This window comes from Lonchura striata, chromosome 15 (genome assembly GCF_050655825.1).
Source record: "Lonchura striata isolate lonStrDom1 chromosome 15, ASM5065582v1, whole genome shotgun sequence".
In the NCBI taxonomy this organism is placed as follows: Eukaryota; Metazoa; Chordata; class Aves; order Passeriformes; family Estrildidae; genus Lonchura; species Lonchura striata.
The window spans coordinates 4165925-4187870 of record NC_140717.1 but is presented as its reverse complement, the minus strand read 5'-3'; the positions used below and the strand labels follow the sequence as shown (position 1 = coordinate 4187870).

Genomic DNA, 21946 nt, shown 5'->3' with positions numbered 1-21946 from the left:
GTAGGTTATTTGAGATATTAGAGAAAAAAATGTTTCCTCTGAGGGTGGGCAGGCCCTGGCACAGGGTGCCCAGAGCAGCTGTGGCTGCCCCTGGATCCCTGGAAGTTTCCAAGGTCAGGCTGGATGGGGCTTGGAGCAGCCTGGGACAGTGGAAGGTGTCCCTGCCCATGGCAGGGGGTGCGAACTGGATTGATTTTAATGTCCCTTCCCACCCAACCTATTCCATGATTCTGTGATTCTCTACTATTTAGGTTTTGGATGAGCAGAGTTTGTCAGGCTGTTTGAATTTTGTGTCAGGTCAGACTGAACTGTAACAAAGGGCTGGTTGATTATGCTTGGTTTGTTAACAGAAACATTTGATTTTGTATCAGTATCTTTGTACCTCTTTATCTCAGCAGTTTTTTTGAGAAATGCCCAGATCATCAAAACTGAGTTACATTATCTCCATGTTCAACAAAGCTCTTTTCCTTTAGCTGTTACAGTTTGAGTTTTGCTAATAACTTCCACGTGGGAAAACATACATTAAAATACATGAGAAAAAAAAGCCTTTTCTGTGCCTTTAATCAACCCAGCCTCTGCTATACTATGCTGTTTGGCCTTCGAGACTCTGGGATATAGCTTGTGGAACAATACCATCTAGTGACAAAATGGTAAATAGCATTCCTGGGATTGCCAGGCAGTAGGATAAAACAGCTTCCCTGCCTGTGAAATCACCTTTGCAGGTCTTTCTCCTGCAGATTCTCCGATGACTAATAAGGAATTAACTTCCTGCCATTTTGTTGCTCTGGGGATTTTTACAGGATCTTCCCTCTCTAAACAGTTGTCTCATCTCATGACACTGAGGCACTTTGGACACCCCCACAAATTTTATTGAAACTGTCTGAATGGTTAATAAATATTAACCAAGGGAGATGTCCCCTCCTTTCTCCCACACCTCACACTCAGGGCATGTCTAGACATAAGCTTTGTTTCCTTAGATCCAGGTTAAACGGGAGATTATAATTGATAGAGCTGCTGCAAGCTGATGTTCAGATGACACTTCATGCTGAAATATCTCTTTCTAGGAATAAACTGCCACTGCTGGCAGTGTCTGAGAGCAAAGCTTACACAATTTCATGGGATTTTTGCCTCAGTGGTTTAGTCAGGCTTCCAGACTATTTTTTTTTTTTTAATAAGCACTTTGCAGCTAATCTTGCTTTGCTGTTTGGGTTGCAGGTAGCAAGAAGAAGAGAGGAATAAAGGAGACAGACAGGATGCCTTGCTCAAGGGTGTGTCAGGAGGTGAGGAAGCTTTAGTGGTTCTGAGATACTCCAGGCACAGGGGAACTCGCTGCCATGGATCATTGCATCATCAAAGATGACGTAAAATTAATTAACATTAGTGGATTTACTGTGCAGGATCACAATACAGAGAGGCTACAGAGTAGCAGAGGGATGTAAACATAAACTGCAAGCATTTAGCAAGAAGCTTTCCACGATCAGTTTATTTCCTCTGCCCAGTACCAGAATTTGATTCTGTTCTCTGGAGCTGGTACCTCTGAGTAACACAAACAGAGCCTATCTCTGTCCCAGCCAGGCTTCTTTACCTGTGGGTGGTTTTGGATTAAGGGTCTGAAATCACTACTCTATTTTAGGTTTGAAGGGTATATTTTTTGCCTAATATGGTCTTCACCTCTCCCCTCTTGCTTCCAGACTTTCTTTACATGTGAGTCACAGGTACCTAATGAATCCTATCCCTTTTTGGTCACCCCTCGAGGGTAGGAAGAATTATCCCCTGGAGGGATAATTCTTTGATGGTTATAATGATAATTTTTTGATGGTTGTTGGGGCAACCTAAAGAAATAGGGTAGACCAGGTAAGTTGTTTTAGATAAGTAAAAAATTAATCCCACCCTGAAGGCTGCCCAGCCAAACCCTGAGTCACCATCAGAGCCCAAACTCACTGGCATGTGCAGAGGTTTGTTCAATGACATGGCAAATCTCTGAATACCACCAGGCTTGCCACTTGATCCTCCTCCCATTCAAATTAGCTGAGAATCATGTGAGCTTGAATGGCCAGAAACTGCATCTTTACAGGATAAGTTAACAAGAGTAGGAAATTGCTACTAAAATTTTCCCTGCCCCTGTTGAAAAGAATCCCGGGGTGTCTAACCCAGACAGCACTGCAGACTGCAACTCACGCTGTCATTCTAAAGGCATCTGTGAGGTATTTGCCTTGACTCTGGATCTTAGAAATGAACTTGTGTGCCTAGGCTGGTATTTTTCAAACTTTAACCACATTTTTTTTTCGTCTCACATCCTCCGCTTTCCTTCTGATCATTGTTTATTCTGTTGTCTGTGAAAACAGGAGCCTTTTTTGTTTGCGACTCATGGTTGCCCCACTGATTCATGCTCTGACCTTCTTTTGGGGCTGTCACGATGGCCAGCACAGCACCAGACACCTCTCTCAGCATGTGCATTTCATTAGAATTCGGTAGCAGGAGTGAGAGTGTCTGAAGGTGGTGGAAACAACATTAGTTGTTGAAAAATGGAAGAATCACTTTATCCATCATGTGCTTCCAAAGACTTTAAAAAAAATCCCAAGCCCTGAGAGATTATTTTCTTAATGTATTCTTTGATGCTATTTTTAAAACCTCATAGCTTAGAAACTGGCTAATATTTCAGCCAGTTTAAGGAAAAACAAAGTCAAACCAGTAGTTAGAATCATCACTGTAAAGCTTACACTAATAAAAATTTGACACTCTTTTCCATATGAGAGGGACTTTCCCTTCTTTTCTGAAGGAAGTGGTTAAAACAAATGACCATTGTGTATTCAATGTGAATCAGGAGGCCAAGCTGGTGGTGAAGTTTGTCCTAAAAAATGAGGAGAAGCTGGGGTGGATGGGAAGTCTGAGGTGTTGTCTGACAGGGTCAGGTGTAGGTGAGATGGGGAGGAGCAGACCTGTTGGGGTGTGAATGTGAACACCTTGTTGCCATCCAGACACTATTAATAGTGTTTTCCAGTTCTTGGGTTGGGGTGAGAATGCCGAAATCTTCCAAACTAACCAGAACAATTTGGAGTCTCACAGAAAATTGCTGTCTGCACAGGGATTTGATATTCAAGAAGTTCTGAATTCAAAACCGTTACCCACAGCCACAAGCTGCTTTTGGAAATGTGGGTGAGCACATTTTCTGCTCTTCAGCCTGGGTGAATCCTTCTGATTGCTTGGTTACCAAAAATAAAAACTGCAATTGAGTTTATTTGTCATTATCTTGCTGACCTTGAGCTCTTAAGGAAAACCAGGAATGAAAGTATTAAAGGCTTATTTTTGTCTAATCAGCATGGGAGAGGTGAGAGTATGTGGATCTGCCAAAAGAGAAGCAGCTCTTCCTGCCCAGTGAGAACTGGACCTGGCCTTTAGGAGTGGTCACAGAGAGTCTCTGACAGAGGGCTTTGCAAGTTGGGGGAAGATTTTCATGTACTCCACTGGCTTCTTATCTGCCATCTCATGATTGATGATCCTGGGATCAAATGAGAGATTGACCTTTCCCAGCAGAGCATCTCTGCACTTAATCATCTAGAGTTAGGCACCAGCATGTAAATTAGCTCACCTCTCCTGGCTTCAGGAGCCTTCTGATTGCATCAGCCAAGGGTTTGTCCTTCTGTGCTATCTTTGTGCATCTTCCTTCTTTCCACTCACATTTTAGGAGCTGTGAAGAGTTGGGGGAAATAGAGGATTGCTGCCCATTAGTTTAACTGCTAGAAATCTGCTGATGAGAATGAGGTCCTGCACTGAACTTGGGATAACTTCTGAGTTCTTCATCAAACTCTTCTATCCTCTTGTAAAAAACATCCTTGAATGTCCTTGTCCTGAAAATTGATTTTGGTCAGCTTTGTCTTCGTGTAAGCAAACATGTTGCAGTGGAATGAGTTTGGAATGAAACAGAACTAGAAGATGAGTAAAATCTGACCATGTGAACGCCTCTGCAGGCATTTATCTCCCATCAGGAAGCTGTGGGCTGAAGTTCTGGGGTGGTCCTTGGAGCACAGTCTCAGTGCACAGTGAAGCAGCCATGCAGGGAGCTCTGACTCTCCCTGAGCTGGGACTGGTGTGGCTGGATCAGCACAACACCAGGCAGCTCTGCCTCCCAAGTTTCTGGCTTCATCAGCTGCTGCCAGACACTGCTCCTGCTGCTGGGCTGGCTGTGCTTGCAGACTGCTGTGGGACATGAGGGAGCTTGTTGACACTTGGCATTGTGTGAGCCTCCCAGTGGGATCTGTGATGGCTCAGGGGTTCTGCTCTAGGATTCACTGGCTGCTTTAGGCAGGCTCCTGCCATGTGGATCAGCTCTCCTGATGGGAGCTGTCTGCAGCTGAGATGTCTGGGGAGAGATTCATACCTAAGTGTTGTGGATCAGGGCTGCTTTAGGCCTCAGAGGACAGTCTGTCTGGCCTCCAGCTGCTGCTCCTTCTGCAGAAGACTTGGCTACCTGGCCATATGCTCTTTCTCCAAGGGACTGTGTGGACACAGACTTTCATGGATGATGCAGTAATACCTGTCTAGTGTGCCACGGATCAGTGTCAGTTACCCTGATAGAGACATCAGAGCCCCTTCCAGTGCCCAAAGGGACTCCAGGAGAGCTGGAGAGGCACTTGGAATAAGGGCCTGGACGGACAGGACAAGGGGCAGTGGTTTCCCACTGCCAGAGGGTTAGGTGGGATACTGGGGAGAAATTTCTCCCTGTGAGGCTGGGCAGGCCCTGGCACAGGGTGCCCAGAGCAGCTGTGGCTGCCCCTGGATCCCTGGCAGTGCCCAAGGTCAGGTTGGATTTGGGCTTGGAGCAGCCTGGGCTAGTGGAAGGTGTCCCTGCCCAGGGAGGAGGTGGAGTGAGATGTGCTTTAAGATCCCTTCCAGCCCAAACCATTCCATAGCTCTTGTGCCCTGCTGAGCTGCAGTGCTGTACACAGCTTCTTTCTGGAAGTGAAGGTCAGCACAAGTGTGTTCAACTGCAGAAAAACAGCTTGGAGATCAAGACCTTTGTTGTCTGATTTTTCCCAGGCAAACCATGTTCAGAAGTGCCATGACAGAAGGCAGTTGAAGGATGAAACCTGTCTTCTGCAGAGCAATAGGAAAGCATTTTTCTGTGGCAATGTCATTATCTTGAACTTTCACAGAAGAGAAAAAAAGCAGCAAGGTTTATCTCTCTCTGTCTATCAAGAGAGTGTATCTGATGAGAAGTTTCCAGAACATTTTCTCCTCCAAACCAGCTGAAGCTACACAGACCTAAGCAATGCAGAGAGAAAGATTCAGAGATGAGCTTGCCTCTCCTTCCTGTGAGCTCAGGCCATGCTGGGAGGAGTGAGACAGGGAGGTCAGGAAATTCCTGGCTTCTCTCATTTCACGTCAGATCCTTAGCTGTGTCTTGGGGCCATTCATCCCTTCCATGAGTTATCCCTAGTGTGCTGGAAACAGTTTCCTGGTGATCTCTGCATGCAGAGGTGAGGCCTGTCACCCCACAGATCCAGGGAGATTTAACCCTTGCACCCTCAAATTCCCTGGCAGTGTCCCACAGGGACATCTGGGGGAAGATGTGGCGCTTCCATGCTGGCTGCCATTCCATGTGCTCATGCCACACATTCTAGCAGTCAGACCCTCTGGAGAAATCCACATAAGGTAAGGTTGGACACATCTAATATCACGTGAGGGGCTGCTAGGTAGCAGCTTAGTAGGCAGAAAGAGTGTCCATTGTCTTTTTCCCCTCAGTTATAGAGTTGGAATCAGAATTCTGGGAAGTGATTGTGATCCAGCACTGAGAATGTCCATCACAGAAGTGGACAGTGTGATTGAGGGCGCTGGAGGAGATTAGCAGGAGAGGTATTGGTAATTTTGTCTTCTAACAGAAATTTTTGAAGCATTTTGTTTCATACTCTGGAAAGATCTGTTCATTAATCCTTTAAAAGCTACAAGATACACAAGGTGCAGAACAGGGCATGAGACAAAAGAGTGGCACTGAATGACAAAGGTTTTATCAAGAGATGAGGAAAAGGAAGAGGACTGGTGATCGTCAGAGATGTGTTGGCGTGGTTTCCTGGGCGCAAAAACATGGCAGCTTTGCACAGCAACACTGCACTGAGGGTCTTTCATTGTTCCACCTGTGTAAATTGACTTTCACACTAACCAGCATGATCCTCCTGCACAGAAGGAAATCAGGATGGATTCCACTGATGTCAGTGTGACCATGGCACTGGAAACTGATGGGAGCCCAGTGCTGGGGTTTAACCACAGAGCCACCCCTGCACAGCCACCGGGGTCGGCTGGGCATCAGCAGGGCCAACCAACCTGCTCAGAGCACAGGGACAGGGAGAGCCTCAGGACCTTGTCCTCTCAGGTGGTGAATATCTGCAAGGAAGGAGGCTGCACAACCTCTCTGGCTGACGTTCACCACTACCTGGTTGCCCTCACAGTAAAAAAATAAAAAGTTTGTCCTTATGTTTAAATGGAATTCCTTTTATTTCCCTGAAAGTGCTCAAGGCCAGGTTAGATGGGGCATGGAGTAACCTGGGCTAGTGGAAAGTGTCCCTGCTCATGACAGGGGAGTGTAATGAGATGAGCTCTAAGATGTCTTCCAACACAAACCGTTCTGGGAATCTGGGATTCTGTGGTTTCAGTTTGTGTCCATCTCCTCTCATCCTTCCACTGACACCACGATGTATCCTGTGACCCTGGGATTTTGCTGTGCTTCGGAGCACGGAGCAGCCAGCTGTCAGTGAGCAGGCAGGAATTAGGTCTTAGGGGACCAATCTGAAGAGTCACCAGGTTGATTTTTGGAAGTGACAAGTTTGCTATGCTGTTGAGTCAGTGGTAGCTGCAGCTGAAATCAATGCCTCAGGTCAATGTGATTAACATCCCTGATGATGAGAGTCCTCCACACAAACTGTGTTGTCCTGACACCTGAGGGTCACTCTGCCTTATTTCAGCAGCTCAGTCTTGTATCTCAGCCCTTATTCTTCCAGCTTGCTCGATGGAACTGCACTTCTTTTGACATTCATGGGCTTGTGAATTTGTGGGGATAGTTACAAGGTACCAAACAAAACCCTCCATGTCCTGGACAAAGGGAACTCTTCTGAGGACATAAAGTTTGCCAAGTGCCAAACCCCAGCATGGGGCAGGACAGGGACAAAGAGGGACACAGCCGAATGCTCTTGTGCAATTTTAGCTGTTGTGCATAGGATGTCTTGGGAAGCAGAACACATGTCAGGAGAGCTGTAAATTTTCTTCAATTTATGTTGGGAATTTTTGGCCAGAATATGTGGGGACACTGGGGATTGCAAATTTCAGAGCACAAAACTGGGTCCTGATTGTGTCTATCTAAGAATAGCAGTGTGGCTGTGGTCTGCTCACTCTGTTTCGTTCACCAGTCTGCCTTGGGAAGGCTTTAATCTAAGTCTAATCTATTTTTAGCCTGATATCTTCTCCAGACAACTCGCAGCTGTCCTGTGAGTTTTATGCCAGAAATTAGTAACACTTGTATGATTCACAAGTTAGCCGCAGTTCTACAGGAAAACTGTGGCAAAATATTGCTTTTTTACACGTAGTAAAACAGGAGATTCAAATTCACTGTGTGTTCATGATATGACCCAGATCCTGAACTCTGCCTTGAGCTCAGAGTCAGGAGGTCATGGAGCTGCTGCTGCCTTTGCTGCTTGCTCTGGGCTTGTCCCACCTCTCAGCACGGTCCCTTTTTAAGGTGAGGGTGCAAGGGGCTGCACCTTGTCCTACCTGCTTTTACAGCACCTGGCTCACGCATGGGGCTGAGGTTGTGTATGAGGAAATGCAACATTCTCACAGCCCAAGCTCTGACATCAGTTATTCAAGTGAAGCATCCCAGTACATGGGAAAAATTAGAATTAATTAACTGCTGGAGACTTTGATTGTATGTTTAATCAATGGGAGGGATTTCCTGCTTCTCACCACACCGCTGAAGAGGTTTAGTTTCTGCTTCAAGTCAAATAAGCACATGTTGCGTCTGACTTAATCCCCTTTAGAGCAGCTTTCCTGGGGAAGAAGCTGGAGTGTTTGGTTAAGGATGGGAGCTGAAGTTGGACTTGGGGTCTGTTCCTGGCTCCAAGCTCCTACGTGATCTTGGGCAGCGACAGGCCAGGACATGTTGGCTGCAGTGAAATACCTCTCACTGTTGACATCTGATTCATTGCATGGGTGAGTAGTGCTTCTCTAGAGCCCTCCATGGCTTCTTTGGATGTTTTCACTCCTCATCTCAGGTTCCTATGAGGTGCTCATGCTGCCTGTGGTAAAGGGCAGGAGAACTGGGGGGAGATGGAGTGCAAGCAGCTGCTCATCGTAACAGTTTCTCCACCTTACAAGTATCCCATCCATGCAGGAAATCCTGGAGGAATAGCAAAGGGGTAAAACCTTCACTGAGTAGCTTTCTGGGCTGTGGAAGATCCATTCCTCAGTAGAGGAAATTAAAGCACCAGCTCTAGGTAGGTTTGGGCTAAAACAGAAGGATTCCCAGTCTCCCAGCCCTATCACTTCATCCAGGTGATGGGCCTGGGAGAATGGGAATTGTGCCCTGCTTTGTTTTGTGGCCAGCAGAACAGGGTATGAATCCTGTAGCTGTGTTAGCACTGCAGAGGTTCTGGATGCAGCATTTCCTCCTCTGGGTCCTTCACTTCAAAAATAAAAGGAAGCAGACGGGTTAAAACGATGTTAGGGAGAGGAAAGTGAATAGCTGCCAAAAATGCCAGTTGGAGCAGCTGAGTATCAGGTGAGGAGTTGTAACACATGGCTCTGTCCTCAAGCAAACACACCTTGGGCAGCCTTGGAAAGCTCTGTCAGCCTGACTGCAGGGTGAGGGAAAACCTGCCCAGCCCACTTTGGCACATTCTTGTTTTTAGAAATTGTACTTTCACATTAAGCAACATTGTATGGCTCATAATGAAGAGGAGGGAAGAAAAACAATTTGAAACACGATAGAGAGGCAAAGGGAGGCTGTTTCAAAGTATTTTGCTGTAAATCCTTAATCAGAGCTATTTCACACATTAGAAAGCCCATTGCTATGCAGAGATTACCGAAGCCTCATTCCAAGGTCAGATGGAAAGCAAGGCTTGGTGACGTGAGCGGGGAATTCTATGATGACCACATCTTGTAATCTGGAGACCTTGTGCTCATCCCTGGGATGTGTTCTGGAGCAGCTCTTCATTAACTCCTTGTGCTTCCCCTGCTGCGTTTCCGGGGTTCCTCATGCCTTGCAGTGACACTAGAGGGAGGTACTCCTGTTTGGGAGCAGGAATTCTCTTAGCATTCCTTTCCCTCTCCGTTCACCTTGCTGTCATCCCAGTGAACTTTGTTTTGGAGGAGAGAAGCTCTGTTCTGTGGTGTGTCCTCTCAGCTCTGCTCCAGTGAGAGAGGCCACATTGCCAGACTGTGCTTTGTCCCTTCTGGGTGGGCGACAGCACACATTGCTCTCAGCAGCGCTGGATTATTATTGTAGAAATGCAAATATGTGACATGATAAGGAGGATAAGTGAGTTTGTCCCCTGGCACAGCCAACACTTCAGCTGTCATCCTGGCTGTCCATCTCCCTGTGGTCTGTCTGAAGTGTCTGTTCCATTGACTCACTTATATTCTCACATATATTTATCTGTGGTTTTTAACATCTTGGTTCGCAGGCTCAGAGTATTTCTGGGAGAGGTTTGTGTCTTTCTAGAGGAAAGTTAAGCCTTTTGGAAAAAAGTTTGCTTGGCTTAATTATTTTTCACAGATTCACAGGTAGTTTTGAAGCCTGAGATTGACCAGCTCACACTGAATTCCCTGATGTACAGACGAACTGCCTGTCTTCTCCTGAAAGGCTGTGACAAATTTGACCTAAGTGCCTCCTTTCTTTCCATATGATTTCCATTCCATCTGAGGTTGGTGGAGAAACAAATGCCCTACCAGCTATTACATTCCTCAAGGATCCCCTTGATGCTGCTATTTTCTGTCAGTGGTGGGGAGATGGGTCCTGTCCCCTTGTCACCAAACCCATTCCCTGTCCCTGAAGCTGAACCTGTTGCTTGCACAACTCTTACATTCCCAGCTCCATCCAGTATTCCGGTTTTGATTCATTGCCTAATTGCTTTTCTGGAGAACAGGATCACACTGAGCAAAGCCAAGAGGATCCAAGCACACACATGACACTTTTGGAAGCCATACTTTTTAACTCATGTTGCAGGAGTGTGCCCTGTGAGAATGATCCCTGTTTCTGATGGTTCTTACAGATAAACCTCCTGAGCCTTGCCTTCAGCCAGGAAGAGGTAATAGGACCCGAGAAGAAAAGGAAGGTCAGTGAACCAGAGACGCTGCCTCTGAACGGCAGGAAATTATGTTCATTCTGACACACAATACATTTGGAAGGTGTGAGTTTGCATTGTCATCTGACTGGTACAGACCAATCTTTAACTCTTCCTCATCCCACATGTATTTCTGCATGTTTATTAGTTTGTATTATGAAAACTCTGGATTGCCAAGAGGCAGCAAGGACCAGAATGGCCATAGCATTGCCAACCAGCTGCACTTGTTTGATGTTCTTAAGCTGAGAATTTATCATTCCACATGAATGGTGTCTGTGTGCTTCTTTCTGCCTCTTTCCCTCACATTCCCTGCTCCTCACCTCCTCTGGGGCTGGACTGTCCCATGCCACTCTGTCACCCTGATTTAATGGCATTATTTCCAGATGAACTCTGAGGTATCAATGCCAGCAGGCAGTATGTCTCATGATCCACCACATTGTGCTTAACTTCATCTTTTCTGCCGTTTCCTGGAGCTTAGATTTTTTTTTCAAAGAAGGGGTCTTATCTCTATTGAGTGCAGAGATAAACTAATCTGTTCACATTTTCTGCTGGTGCTGGATATTTAGGTTTTTCTTCTGACTCTGCAAGTAGTGTTGCCATGACTGTATCATCAGCTTATTTCTAAATCAGCACCCCACCATGTGCCGAGGGGCTCAGCTGTTGTGTGATATAAATTATGTTGCGATACACCCAGTTTAGAACCAGCTGTAAGAAAGGTACCCAGTGGCTGCAAATACAGGTAAGGAGAGCAACACATGACAAGTATCTGATCCTTAGAGTCTGGGGCAGTGTCCAAGATTGGCTGCAGACATCAGGGCCCTCCCTTCCTGCTGGAGCAGTGATTTTTCCTTGCCTAAAGCTGCCAGGAGATGGGATTGATGCATCTCCCTTCTGTTTTGACTCTGCTTGTCCAGAAAGTTGAAAAGCCTGAGTTGAAGGCCAGGCTGGATGTGCCTGACTGAGCAGAGGTAGTGCCCAGACTGAGCCCCCTGAGATGTTCTGCCACCCTCCTTCTCCAGGTAGAGGAGTGTTGGATTGCAATGCTAAAGCAAATCCCACAGCTGTCCCCGCTTGGCCCACAGCAAACAGACCCCTGCCTGTCCTTGAGCCCCCACAGTTTCTGGCAGGTTCCATGGCCTGATACCTATTTCACAAAACCTGCAGAGTACTGGAATTCTCCATTTTCTCCTCACTTTCACTCCATGTTCTCATTTTTGCACCTGTGGCTTAATAAGCCAGTTTGTTCACATGCCAGAGCCAGCCAGAAACTTTCCTTCTGTCTGGGTTTTGTAACAGTGTTTGCTCTCAGGGCTGTACATCCACAAGTGAGCCAGGTTCTGCACGTGGGCCTGCTGTCACCTCACAGCTCTGCCCTGGCACTGCTAGACTCTGAGGGCCACATTTCTGCAGCCCTGACTGCGCCCGAAGCCGTGTCGTGCTGTTGAGTCACACACAGCGGTGAGAGTGAAGCATGGCTGTGATTATGGCTGCTCCAGAAAGGTGGTTCCTTGTGGTTCCCAAGGGTTAGGGGCACATCAACCTGCCTGGTGCAGACTGGGGGATGCCAAGTGTCCTGTCCCCCAGTGAAAGTGCACACACAGCCACCACCATATTATCAACACACGCCTTTGCTGCCCTACAATGCCCTGGTCTTGTAGCCAGAGCCAGGACTCACTGTCTCAGTTCACATGGGGTTCTAATCAGCTATTTTACGGTAATGACTTTTAGTCATTTTCATTTCAGGCTTGGTTAGAAGTAAAGCAAGTGATGATGAAGTGCCACAGTAAACGTCTGATTTTTTTTTTTTTCCCACTAAGTTGTGGTTACCTATATCAGATTCTAAGAAAAGTCTTTCCACTGCAGATTGGAATCATCTAAGTCACTTACACATATCCTTTTATTTATTGGTGATTCTGCTTGGCTAGTTAAAGGTAAAAAAACCCTTTTTCTTATGTTTTGGTAGCATTTCTAGTTAATACTCATTAACTGACTTAATGTATGTTACACATCATCAACCTGATTCACTACTGACATAAAACAGAAGTGATTCGTTAGTAACGGTCCCTTGCCAATTAGTGAACTAAATTACGTTTGAACAATTTTCTTCAAAGATTCTCCTCCTCCCCTCATGCATCATTTGGCAAGTCCCCTGCATGCTTACAGTAATTGTGTGCATGCAGTGAAAGGAGACTGTTGCCTCCTCAACCAAAATAAATGAATATGTGATCTTGGTGCTAATGCAGCAGTGAGTAATACAAAGAATCACAGCCATCCTCCCTTTGATCACCGAAAGATCCCAACAGCAATTAAGATTAAAAGCTGCTTAAAAAACCCCAGAATATTAGGAACATGCTGTAAGGGGAAAGCAAGTGCTCCCCAGGGTTTTTCAGAAAACCAGCAAAGAAGGGGAACCTGTTCTTGGTTATTGCCACTGCAGGCTCTTCAGTCACTGTGGTGTGGATATCCTCAACCTGCCAAGCCACAGCCACAGGTTAGTGGAGCTTCTGGAAATCCTTCCTTCTTTCTGAGAGAGTGGTTAACAAGAAGAGCAGTCTTGGTTTCAAACTGAAAAGTCAAACTGAAGTCAAACAGAAAATGCATCGTCTCAACCACATCCTTAAATATCCTGTCCTCAACAGGAATATAGCCCCAGTCCCTGGGGCTGTGCGGGAAGCAGGTGGACAGGTATCAACATTTGGTTTTCACCTGAAACTAGAGGATTCTTTTGGGATTTCCACGGCTGTGTGTGATTTAAGAAGTCATCTGATCTGATCACTGCTGCTGCTGTTTCAGTTTTGGAGAGATAGCAGAGAGGAGAAACGAAACATGACCCATGAGCAGGAGAAATGAAGATGAGTTCATGCTGAAAACAGGAGAGTTCTGCCATTGATTTTAATGCAACATGGAGGGGCCTCTATCCATGGTGGTAAAACAAAAATCACTGTCCCAGTGAGATGAGTGCTTGTATTTTCCCTCCAGTGAATTTAGGAAGTGACCCCAGTGGAATGTCTTGGCTATAACTTGCTCTGAAGGTGTTTAGAAATCAACCAGTGTTTTCCTGAGTGTAATTCTAATCACCAATCTTTTACCCCAGGGGCTGTTCTATGAGATTACCATCTCAGGGTTTTGGCTCGAAGTTTAATTTTTGTAGGTTCTGCATTCCTCCCCTGAGTCAGCAGGTAAGGTATGTGGCTGTGGCCTGCATTTGTCATGCCACAGGGCTGCCATTCTTGGGGGCCAAGGCCCTCGTGCCAAAAGCAATGTCACCCTGCTGGAATCCCACCCACGTGTGTCACAGGGCAAGGTCTTTTCTGTTAATGGATGAGTAAAATTTCACCAGGCTTTTGTTGCCATCACGAAGTAAGTAAGAAGGATTAGCATCTGAGCTGGCACATTTTCCAGAATCAGTTTCCAAGGCTAATTTAAGTCTGGTTGGCATGTAGATTTTTCCTTTAAGTGGAGGCTGAGATTCCGAAGGCTCACAGTTTTCCATAGGAAACACCACCCTGGGTATCCGTGTGCCAGACAGGCCTGTTTGGCATTTCCCAGAGCATCAATGACCCACTGTTCTAAGGCAGAATCGATTGGCTGATGGTGTGAATACCTGGCTGGGGAGCTGACTGTACACTGGAAAAATAGGAATGCAAATACCCTGGTTGTGATCAGTGGGTTCAACACTCACATCTCTGGAAGTGTCCAAGGCCAGCTTGGACAGGGCTTGGAGCACCCTGGGATAAGGGAAGGTGTCCCCATGGCAGGCGGTGGGATGAGATGGGCTTTAAGGTCCCTTCTAATTCAAACCGTTCCACAATTCTGATTTAACATTCTTCAGAAAGGTTCATGGCTGTTTATAAGAAAAACACCCAGCCCTGCCCTGGAGGACTTTGTGCAAGCACCAGAGGGAGAAAGGGGGTGTGGGAGGCAAATACAAGGTACTGGTTTCTTTTCCAAGCATGTCATGCTAGATTCTGTTCATGCTACTTGTGTTTCTCTACAGGACGTGAAGTAAGGGGATGTTTACTTTGATGAAAGTCTGGGCTTGATAACAGGAAACCAAGTCCTTTGTGCAGTAGATTGACTTGAATCACACACAGACCTTTTTTTCAATAACAGAGGGTAAGACTGTGTAAAACACAGGAAAATGGTGTTTCCAGAAAACAAAACTGGCATTTGGAGTTGGCTAGAATGTGCCCAAGCCTCTGCCAGCCTCAGCTCTGTGAATGTCAGCCTGAGCAGGTGGTGGAGGCTCAGCCACGGGTCAGGGCCTTGTAGCAGAATCAGGGGGACAGTTGCTTTTTGTCCCTCAATACTTCTCCTTAAAAGTTCACTCTAGACAGAAAAACGAAGCTGTGTGTGCCTGTGGGTGAGGAGCAGTGCTGGGATGCAGGGGACCCTGCAGTGTGGGGACATTCAGCGGTTTAGGGAAGGACTCCCTCCCTCCCTCCCTCCCACTCTTCCCCCACCTAGGGAATGATGGCCTTTGGGGCAGGAACCATCTCAGGAGCCCTTGCAGGAGCTTTGTTACAAGGGTTTGATCTGTTGGATGTTTCCAAATGCTTCCTCAGTGTTATTAAAACAGCACTGCAGGATGCAGCTCCATTAATAACCAATAATTCCAGAGTGAGGGAGTTCTGCCTACATGCAAAAACATGCTGAATTCTGTTCACACATCTCCAGCTGTTCTCTGCTGCAGCTCTCCAGGCACAGAATCACAGAATGGTTTTCATGGAAAAGGACCTTAAAGCTCACCTCACTCCTCCCTCTGCCGTGGGCAGGAACATTTTCCACTGTCCCAGGCTGCTCCATGCCCTGCCCAACCTCGCCTTGGACACTGCCAGGGATCCAGGGGCAGCCACAGCTGCTCTGGGCACCCTGTGCCAGGGCCTGCCCAGCCTCACAGGGAAGAGTTTCTCACCTATATCCCATCCATCCCTGCCCTCTGGCACTGGGAAGCCATTCCCTGTGACCTGTCCCTCTATCCCTTGTCCCCAGTCCCTCTCCAGCTCTCCTGGAGCCCCTTTAGGCCCTGGAAGGGCTCTGAGCTCTCCCTGGAGCTTCTCCTCTCCAGGTGAGCACCCCCAGCTCTCCCAGCCTGGCTCCAGAGCAGAGGGGCTCCAGCCCTGGGAGCATCTCCCTTGGAGTGGTTTCCTCTGGACTGGCTCGAGCAGCTCTATGTTCTCCTTGTGCCGGGTCTCCTGAGCTGGAGGCAGCTCTGCAGCTGGGGTCTCACCATGGGAGTTAATCTCCACCTTCCAGTCCCAGTATATTCCCCTTCCCTGCCATTAACTGAAGGCTGTATCTTATCCATTGAAGGCAATCACTTGCTGTTGTTCATTCCGCCTGGAGCACACTATCCTACATCAGCAGGGCTCTGGTGATTCCCAGCTGTGTCCCCTAAGCAATGGGCTGGGAAAGGACAGCACAGGGAGTTACAACCTGTGTGTTCTCCTGAAAGCTTGGATGGACTTCCCATGGGTTGGTTAGTATTCAATCAGAACCTTTCCCTGACCTGGCTCCCCCAATTGCCAACAGCTCATGAGGGTGGAAGGGGAATTATCCATGGGGCAGGGAGCTAAAGGACCTCTTGTTTTGGCACAAACCTCCACAAGCTCAAGAGGAGCCGGAGCCTGTGGCACAGCACAAAAACTCCCCAGAAACAATTTGGTGTTATTCCATGGCAAATCAGTGCATGCTTCAGCACCTGGGAGATGCTGGCAAGCAGGCACAGCTGAGTTGCCCATACAATCAAATATTTCCCATTCCTGATGGTTGTTACCTGGTTTCCCTGCCGAAGCACTGGAATTACACTGAAATAAAAAAGGAATCAGGCCAGTTGACTGGCACTGTGTTCTGTTTTCAAAGAGCTGCACAGAGAGTTTAACTGAAAGCCTTGGAGCAGGAATATATTAAAAAAAAAAGCAACTCCCAGTATTTCTGTACATTTTAGCTAAGGCCAGATGGGCTCCTCCAAGTATACTTTGCTGCATGTATTAATTTGGGGAAGCTTTGTGTGCTTTAAAGCTTTTGGTGACTTGGAAATCTGACCCACAATCACCTCACAGTGCTTCTGTAAAGGAGATCTAAGGATTTGACATGGATGTGTTAATTTTCTGGTTTAAAAAAAGACGTCAGCCTGCAAGTAAACTTGCCATGGCAGTGGTGTGTTGGAGGGCCATTACCTACTTATTTCCAAAAATTATTTAGCCGACTGGCTGGCCGCCTTTCCTTTTTCCCAGGCTCTTGGAGAGAATGTAAAAGCTGAGCTACTTGGCTACAAGAGATTTTCTCCTCTGGAATTGGCAGCTGCTCATTCCGGAAGAGCAGCAGCATATTTGGCCACAGATTGCAAAAGAAAGGGGAAAACCATTATTTTTTCATTTTGCTTTTTTAACTCTCCAGTGGGAGACATTGACTGGGTGACCCTCATTGCTACAGCATTGCTAAGGCTTCCCTATTCCTTAAAAGTAAAAAATTAGGATATTCAGTTCTTAAAAATACATATATTCCCCTTGGCCGGGCTCGGAGCAAGCTGGTGCCAAGTGTCTCATTGTGTCAGGCCTTACACAGCAGCACATTCAACGTCACAGCTTCATGAGTCAGGGTTTTCTGTCTGAAAAGGATCACGTCAAGAAAAGCAGGACAAAAATTCCCTATAGCCCAGCAACAGAGCGTGCTGTGTAAGAAGCTCTGTTGGGAAGGAGAGCGAGATGGGAGAGTCAGATCTGTCCGCCTGGGCATCCTTCCACGCCGGACAAAGGCGGTGACGGTCAGCGCGGCTCCGTGACTCAAGTGCTTTGATAATGGCTCCAGGAGGAGCTGGGAGCGTGGGCCTGGCCAGCCCTGCGGCCGTGCTGTGGCTTTGCTGATGTCAGGGCACCTTTGGAGCCGCTCCACGAGCGCCTCGTCGCTCGCAGAGCCGGGCTGAGGATGCCGTGAGGGACCGTGGCTCCCGTTCCGACCTGCCAGGAGGGGATTGCACAGAGCTGCTGGGAGCTCTGGGGCCTTGGAGGTGTTACATCACAGGGACTCTGCTGCTGTCACCACCAGCCCCGTGTGCATCACTGTGGCAGGAAAGGCTGCCCATGGGGAGCCCTGGGGTTTTCAGCTGCTATTCCCTCTGCTTTCCATTAGTAATTCCATTAGTCCATCAGCACCTATTGCATCCGCAGGTCACAAGATCCATGGTAAAGGAGGTTGAAAATCTTATGTAGGGAGGGGCAGGACACAGGGAATGGCTTTCCACTGCCAGAAGGCAGGGTTAGGTGGGATATGGGTGAGGAATTGTTCCCTGGGAGGGTGGGGAGGCCTTGGCACAGGTTGCCCAGAGCAGCTGTGGCTGCCCCTGGATCCCTGGAAGTACCCACGGTCAGGTTGGGAGGGGCTTGGAGCAGCCTGGGACAGTGGAAAGTGTCCCTGCCCATGGCAGGGGGTGAAACAGGATGAGTTTTCAGGTCCCTTCCAACTAAAATTATTCTACAATTCTACGAGCTTTATGCCCACTATAAAGAGGGAGAAGCAGAAATTCAAAAGTGGGAGTGACTGTCCTGAGGTCACAGCTCTGCTAGTCTGCAGTGATTTGACAGCGCTCAGTTCTTCAAGGTGCTCTCAACAGATGCTTCTCTTCTGTTTCTGATGTTGTGTAGATTTCTGTGAGGAGTTTCCTTTATTAGTCCAGAATATTACTGGAGAGCCTTGTGAAGCAGGGCTTTGGGAAATTAATTTTCCCTAAATTCAGTGGTCTGCTGGGGGCCATCTCACTTTCTCCCATGATCTGCACCTTAGTGGTGACATGTGGTATTTGAGGGAGGCATCAAAGAGAGGTGCATATGGAGGGATGTTGCTGCAGCTGAAACCCTTTCTGTTGGTGCATCCACTCCAATTTGAGGTGTTTCAGAGCTCTGACTGAAGGCCAACGTCCTTAAACAACGTATTTGGTCGATGAAGAGAGATCAGCTCTTTCCCAGTGTGATTCAGAGTGGAGACAGACTCTCCTTTTGAATCGCTGAAGGAAGCCTTTCATCCCTCTCTCTGTTATCTGCAGAGGGACATCTCCCCCCTTACACTGGTCTTTGAATAAGCTGCTGTGGATCCCACCTGCATCCCACTGGTCTTGGCCAGCAAAACCTCTGGATTTGCTCCTGTGCCCTTGTGAGGATGATCAGAAGTCCTGCTCAGGCACATTATTTTGTGTCTGTGCACTGAGGAGGCTTTGCACCTTCCTCTGGAGCAGCTGTTGGGAGTTACTGCTGGAGGCAGAGATGGGCTGGATTGGCTTTAGGTCTGATCCAGCCATTCCCGTCTTCCTTTGATCTAGAATAATGTTTAGCCATCGCTTACTGATGCAGGAAGGATGAGGATTTTGCTGATTTCAGTATTTCTGCAGATTTTTTGAGAAACAAAGAGTCACTTTCTTTGGGTTAAGTGAGTCTGGAGATTAGCGCTGATCCCCATGAATCCTGTGGTGTGTGTGCAGCATTCCTGGGAGCTGTGTAGGGACTCCCTGGGTGAGCACAGCCAGCCTTGGGCAGCCTCATGGGGTAAACGTGAGAGAAGATGGTTTGGTGTATGACAGTAGAGCAAAGATGGAATGAAATAATGAAATGGGAATCACTGGGGGGCTCAGTTACAGGTCATGTTCAGGTGGTTTTGCTGTCTATTTCCAGTTCCTCTGAAACTTGATTTTCTGCTGAAAAACTATTTCAGGAGGATTTGTGTGAGGACACTCAGGAGCTGAACTGAATTGGGGGACTGGCTTTTGAGCCTTATCCCCCAATCCAGTATTTTCTGAAGAAGACAACAGGTGAAGGAGGGTGATAAAATTCCCCTGGCCCCAACCTCTGCTTCCAGGACACAGCTGGCCTCCTCAAGCCAAGGCAGGAGGGAAAAACACTTCATTCCTGGGAGCCCACCTGCTCTCCTGCTGCTGCTCCCACAACCAAAGAACATTCCTTTGCTCAGGAGAGCAGGAACTCTGTGCCAGGCACTTCCCCAGCTGCGTGGGCCAGGAGGAAGAGGAAGCCAGGCACGGCAGCTGCCCCTCGCCAGGCAGGAGCTTACAGAGAAAGCTGGATCCCTTCTGAGTAACAGTGAATTCCTAAGCCAAGCGAGGGGTGAAGATTCCCTTCCCTGGGAGCAAGGCAAGTCTGTTCTTGGTGGCAAGTTCCTTCTCAGAGGCTCACCTGGGGAAGAAGGAGGGGGATATGGGGACAGCCAGGCTGTGTGGGACTGCAGGACTGCAGCCTGCTCTGTGATGGGACAGGGACCAGTGGAGTGATTTCCCTGGAATGTCAGGATATCTCACCCGTGGGCATGAATGAACAAAGATGGGGGAGAACCTTGGGTTTTCCCTTGCCCAAGGTGCTCTGATTCCTGGTGCTTTCCCACTGAGACTCAAAGAGAAGCTGCCTTGTCCCTCCCCTTTCTCTTCCCAGTGTGGCACATAGCCGAGAAGGATCCTCATGGATCCAGGCCCTCAGCCATCTCCTGCATCAAGGGTGGGCAGCATCAAACAGTCTCCTCTGCTCTTCTCACAGAATCACAGAATGCTTTAGGTTAAAAGGGACATTAAAGCCCATCATGTTCTACCCTCTGCCATGTCAGGGACACCTTCCACCATCCCAGGCTGTTCCAAGCCCCAGTGTCCAGCCTGGCCTTGGGCACTGCCAGGGATCCAGGGGCAGCCACAGCTGCTCTGGGCACCCTGTGCCAGGGCCTGCCACCCTCACAGGGAGGAATTTCTCCCTAGTATCCCATCTGTCCCTGCCCTCTGGCAGTGGGAAGCCATTCCCTGTGTCCTGTCATCCTTGTAAAAGTCTTTCTTGTAGGTTCCATTTAGGAACTGCAAGGCCACAATTAGGTCATCCCAAAACCTTCTCTTTTCCCGAGTGAACAATCCCAATTCTCTCATCTTTTCCTCACAGCAGAGGGGCTCCAGCCCTTCTCTAGACTGGCTCCAGCAGCTCCAGGTCCCTCCTCTGCTGGCCCCCAGGGTTAGGCAGCTCTGCAGGTGGGGTCTCACCTGAGTGGGGCAGAGGGGCAGAATTCACCCCCTGCCCCACCCGCTGCCCACGCTGGGGGATCAGCCCAGGGCATGGGGGGTGTCTGGGTCCCAGTGCACACAGCCAGGGCATGGCCAGCCCTCACCCACCAGCACCCCAAAGTCCTTCTCCTCAGAGCTGCTCTTGATCTCTTCATGCCCACCTTAAATTGATCCTGGGGTTTGCCCCAACCCAGGTGCAGCAGCAGCACTCGGGGTCCTGTTAAACAACATGAGATTCCCATGGACCCACTGCTTGAGTTTGCCCAGGTCCCTCTGGATGGCCTTGTCATTTGAACGTGTCATTGCACCCTCAGCTCAGTGTCATTTGCAAACCTGCTGAGCGTGCCCTCCATCCCTTCCTCGACATAACCAATGCAGATCCTAAATACCAGTGGCCCCAGTACGGACCCCTACAGCAGCTGCAGTTGGAACTCAGAGATGCTCAAGCTCCAGTGAACTGCAGGATTCCACACAGTGCCTCCCTCCTGCCCTGCTCCTCAGGGCTGCCCCATACTTGGACCAAATTCCTGGGCTCCAGACCAGGCTGAACACCTGAAGGTTCCCTGTGCCAGCACCAGCCGGTGGGCAGGTCTGGCTCTCTCCCAGCACACGGCATCGGGAGCTGCGGGCTGACCCCGCGGGGCTGCGCCTGCCTTTGGCACCCAACACATCCCGGCGGGAACAGCAGGTGGCCACCGGCCAGGATTTCAGGCTGGGATGGAGCGCCCTGGCCCGTCCCTCCCTGCCGGCTGCCTGCAGCGCCCCGAGGCAGCGGCTTCGCAATCCCGAGCAGCGGAAGCGGCAGCGCAGCGCTGGCAGCGCCACGGGTCACTGCCAGCCCCGCCGGCCGCGCTTCCTTCCCCTCCGGCTCCCGGCAAGGGAAGCTGCCCCAGCAAAGTGCCCATCAGCAAAAAGGCTGCGGGTGCCGCAGGGACACACAGCTGCCTTTTGGATCAGCGCCCGAGGAACTTGGCAGGAATTGCGCTAGAAGAGTGGAATAGCAGAGCTGGGAGAGCCAGGGGGTCTGGGGGGATATAAACGGGATGAATGCAGCCACGGGGCTGGGGACAGTTGCTACCTCGAGTTATTTTTTGGAGGTGTTTGGATATTTCTAGGGAACTGCCCTGCCTGTGTTTTCTGCCCAGCTGGCTCTCTCCTCCCCTGTGGTTATGGAAAGATGTTTTTCAGCCAGAAGTGCCTTGGTTCCGCAGCGCTCCCTGCGAGCCGTGTGACACTGCCTCCAGCGCTGGGACCGGCGCTCTGTGCTTTCCCACAATAGGCCGGACACCGCTGTGAGGACGCCAAAAAACCTTCTGGCTCCAGAAGGGATTTAGCCCAGCAAAGCCTTTCTGCTGCCTGAATTCAACCCCTCATCCTACCGTGTCCGAGCCACTCTTGCTTCCATCTTCTCTCAGCCGAGTTGCTTGCACATCCCAGCTGGAAAGGATGTTGGGAGAAAGTCTGTGGAATTGGGGAGTGAAGCTTGGAGATGCTGTGGTGAGCAGCTCCTGCGTGGGAGCGAGCTGCCTGTCTGGTCCCAGTCCTGTCTCTTCCTGGGGCTCTTCCACATGCAGCAATC

General features: G+C 48.8%; 1 protein-coding gene and 1 long non-coding RNA gene across 13 annotated transcripts in view; one reads left to right on the top strand and one right to left on the bottom strand.

Moving 5' to 3' along the window:
- Positions 1–21946, top strand: part of HORMAD2 (HORMA domain containing 2) — a 43487-nt gene that overhangs the window by 14066 nt on the left and 7475 nt on the right. For 5 of the 12 annotated variants that reach the window (XM_085592871.1, XM_085592869.1, XM_085592866.1 and 2 more), the window contains one exon: positions 10257–10319. The exons of 1 other annotated variant lie outside the window; for it this stretch is intronic. In XM_085592871.1, the coding sequence (XP_085448997.1) occupies positions 10257–10319 (63 nt within the window). Of the gene's footprint in view, positions 1–1215; positions 1281–2345; positions 10596–21946 lie in introns of those variants that run through there. 6 more of the 12 variants (XM_031506199.3, XM_085592873.1, XR_014958628.1 and 3 more) reach the window with 5 other exon arrangements.
- LOC146765988 (uncharacterized) overlaps positions 1–21946 on the bottom strand; it is a 31320-nt gene that overhangs the window by 8260 nt on the left and 1114 nt on the right. The window contains exon 2 of the long non-coding RNA XR_014958629.1: positions 1–21946. This exon is cut by the window's left edge and continues 8260 nt beyond it. This is a non-coding gene — a long non-coding RNA (uncharacterized LOC146765988).